General features: G+C 43.5%; 1 protein-coding gene across 1 annotated transcript in view; it reads left to right on the forward strand.

The window, feature by feature from the left end:
* LOC107666662 (voltage-dependent T-type calcium channel subunit alpha-1I-like) overlaps positions 1-3867 on the forward strand; it is a gene marked incomplete at both ends in the record, with an annotated part of 76673 nt that overhangs the window by 35339 nt on the left and 37467 nt on the right. Inside the window, 6 exons of the mRNA XM_016458082.1 lie at positions 354-377; positions 1568-1847; positions 1932-2164; positions 2435-2586; positions 3392-3577; positions 3659-3776. Coding sequence (XP_016313568.1) covers positions 354-377; positions 1568-1847; positions 1932-2164; positions 2435-2586; positions 3392-3577; positions 3659-3776 — 993 coding nt within the window. The remainder of the gene's footprint in view (positions 1-353; positions 378-1567; positions 1848-1931; positions 2165-2434; positions 2587-3391; positions 3578-3658; positions 3777-3867) is intronic.

Raw genomic sequence — 3867 nt, forward strand, 5'->3', positions numbered from 1 at the left:
AGTGAGGGTTTGCAGTGAGATGAGTGAGTGTTTGCAGTGAGCGTTTGCAGTGAGATGAGTGAGTGTTTGCAGAGAGATGAGTGAGTGTTTGCAGAGAGATGAGTGAGTGAGCTGAGTGTTTGCAGTGAGATGAGTGTGTGAGGGTTTGCAGTGAGATGAGTGCATAAGCTGAGTGTTTGCAGTGAGATGAGTGAGTGTTTGTAGTGAGATGAGTGTGTTTGGAGTGAGATGTGTTTGTGAAAAGTGAAAGTTTGCTTGTTGAGTGAAAGTGAAAAGTTTGCTTGCAGCGAGACAGTTTGGTCTTTGCAGTGAGGAGTGTGCTCCTCTCTCTGAATCTTTGCGTAACTCCACAGGTCGGCTCGTTCTTCATGATAAACCTGTGGGGAGGGTGGGGATTGGATGGAAGGATGAATGGATGGATGCATGCAGCTCTAAGCTCTTCTCTCACTGCACTACAGATGGAGCTGCACCTGCCGCCTCAGCAGCCAATCAGGAGACAGAGGAAGAGGTGGCCAATGAGACAGAGAGGTGCAAAAGGGCAGAGGGGGCGTGTCGGGGGCAGAGCCGAGAGCTGTGGATGGAGATGAGGGTCAAACTGTGGAGCATCGTGGAGAGTAAATACTTCAACAGAGGAATCATGGTGGCCATCCTCATCAACACCATCAGCATGGGCATAGAGCATCATCAGCAGGTCAAACACACACACACACACACACACACACACACACACGTCTCATAGATGCAGTGTTTTTTCTATAGATGTAATGATATTAGTTAAAGCCCAACCTATTTACCTGCTGATATCAAGTGATTTGGCTGTCCATGTGTTCTTTCAGTGATTCTTGAATGAGCTGAAGAACATGAGGATGAGTTGATGAGAATCTCTGTGTCTCATCATTGTTTCTGTTCATTATTTCAGTTAATGAGCTGTTTCATGTTCTCATTCTGTGTGTGTGTTCAGCCGGAGGAGCTCACTAATGTTCTGGAGATCTGTAACATCGTCTTCACCAGTATGTTTGCTCTGGAAATGATTCTCAAGCTCACAGCATTCGGCTTCTTTAATTACCTGCGCAATCCGTACAACATCTTTGATGGGATCATTGTGATCATCAGGTAATTGCCAGTGAAACACCTAATGCTTTTCTGTTACATTGAAAGTATTTTTAAGGGTTTAATACACCTTAAACCTGTGCACTCATGTAGAAGTTTGGGGTTGGTAAGAGTTTGTAATGTTTCTGAAAGAAGTCTCTTCTGCTCGGCAAGGCTGCATTTATTTGATCAAAATTACAGTAAAAACAGTGAAGTATTATTCCAATTTAAAATAGCTGTTTTCTATGTGAATATCTGTTAAACTGTAATTTATTTATGTGATGCGCAGCTGAATTGTCAGCATCATTACTCCAGTCTTCAGTGTCACATGATCTTCAGAAATCATTCTAATATACTGATTTGCTGCTCAAGAAACATTTCTGATTATTAGCAATGTTGGAAACAGTTGTGCTGCACAATATTTTTGTGGAAACAGTGATGCATTTTATTTTTCAGGATTCCCAGATGAATAGAAAGTCTGTGTTTGGTCGTCATAGCGACACAGTTTTCAGAGACCAAACAGCGTGAGCATCAGCTGATGCAGGAGCAGCGAGCCACCTGTCTGTCCTCTAGCACGCTGGCCTCGCTGGTCGAACCCAGCGACTGCTACGAAGAGATCTTCCAGCTCGTCTGCCATGTCCTCCACAAGGCTCGCAGACGCACTGCTGCCTTTTTCAGGATGCTCTGCCGCAAACCACCGGAGCAGATGCATATGAAAACAAACATCAACGGAGGAGAAAAGCGCTTCCAACAACATGGTGAGGAGGAGAGGGGGGGGGTTGGATGGCAGAATGAATGGATGGATGCATGCAGCGCTGAGCTCTTCTTTCACTGCACTACAGATGGAGCCACACCTTCCGCCTCAGCAGCCAATCAGGAGACAGAGGAGGAGGCAGCCGAGGAGAAAGACAGGTGCATGAGGGCAGAGGGGGCGTGTCGGAGGCGGAGCAGAGAGCTGTGGATGGAGATGAGGGTCAAACTGCAGGGCATCGTGGAGAGTAAATACTTCAACAGAGGAATCATGGTGGCCATCCTCATCAACACCATCAGCATGGGCATAGAGCATCATCAGCAGGTCAAACACACACACACACACACACACACACACACACACGTCTCATAGATGCAGTGTTTTTTCTATAGATGTAATGATATTAGTTAAAGCCCAACCTATTTACCTGCTGATATCAAGTGATTTGGCTGTCCATGTGTTCTTTCAGTGATTCTTGAATGAGCTGAAGAACATGAGGATGAGTTGATGAGAATCTCTGTGTCTCATCATTGTTTCTGTTCATTATTTCAGTTAATGAGCTGTTTCATGTTCTCATTCTGTGTGTGTGTTCAGCCGGAGGAGCTCACTAATGTTCTGGAGATCTGTAACATCGTCTTCACCAGTATGTTTGCTCTGGAAATGATTCTCAAGCTCACAGCATTCGGCTTCTTTAATTACCTGCGCAATCCGTACAACATCTTTGATGGGATCATTGTGATCATCAGGTAATTGCCAGTGAAACACCTAATGCTTTTCTGTTACATTGAAAGTATTTTTAAGGGTTTAATACACCTTAAACCTGTGCACTCATGTAGAAGTTTGGGGTTGGTAAGAGTTTGTAATGTTTCTGAAAGAAGTCTCTTCTGCTCGGCAAGGCTGCATTTATTTGATCAAAATTACAGTAAAAACAGTGAAGTATTATTCCAATTTAAAATAGCTGTTTTCTATGTGAATATCTGTTAAACTGTAATTTATTTATGTGATGCGCAGCTGAATTGTCAGCATCATTACTCCAGTCTTCAGTGTCACATGATCTTCAGAAATCATTCTAATATACTGATTTGCTGCTCAAGAAACATTTCTGATTATTAGCAATGTTGGAAACAGTTGTGCTGCACAATATTTTTGTGGAAACAGTGATGCATTTTATTTTTCAGGATTCCCAGATGAATAGAAAGTTTAAAAGAACAGCATTTATTTAAAATAAATGTTTTTTTAACATTATAAACATCTTCTTTGTCACTTTTGATCAATTCGATGCATCCTTGATAAATAAAAGTGCAAATCTTACTTCAGCTCAACTCTCAGTCTTAGTTTGTATATCAACAAGCAAACATAATCGTGTTTTTATCAACACACTTACCTGTAGTTTTGAAAATGCAGGTTCAAAATGAAATTTTACGTGTTACCATGAGATCTGTGTGATAGAATAATTTCCCTGAACTTCAACAAAACAAACTGACTACTTGAATAACAGATGTTTGCGCATAAGAATAGAAGTGCGTTCAGTAATGGCCGTCCCAATCGCAGCGTGTGTGAGATCGTGGGTCAGTCTGACGGCGGTCTCTCGGTGCTCCGCACCTTCCGCTTGCTGCGGGTCCTGAAGCTGGTTCGGTTCATGCCGGCGCTGCGCAGACAGCTGGTGGTTCTGATGAAGACCATGGACAATGTGGCCACATTCTGCATGCTGCTGATGCTCTTCATCTTCATCTTCAGGTGTGTGTGTCAGTTTGAGACTAATGGTACCACACTACTGGAGTATTTTTGAATCACACGTCTCTCTCTGTGTGTGTGCAGTATTTTGGGAATGCATATATTCGGCTGCAAGTTCAGTCTGAAGACAGACACTGGAGACACGGTCCCGGACAGAAAGAACTTTGACTCTCTGCTGTGGGCGATCGTCACTGTGTTTCAGGTAAAGAGAGAGAGGCGTCCCACACACACACACACACACACACACACACACACACACACACACACTCTCTCACACACACACACACACTCTC

This window comes from Sinocyclocheilus anshuiensis, unplaced genomic scaffold (assembly GCF_001515605.1).
Source record: "Sinocyclocheilus anshuiensis isolate Anshui unplaced genomic scaffold, SAMN03320099.WGS_v1.1 scaffold91, whole genome shotgun sequence".
Lineage (NCBI taxonomy): Eukaryota > Metazoa > Chordata > Actinopteri > Cypriniformes > Cyprinidae > Sinocyclocheilus > Sinocyclocheilus anshuiensis.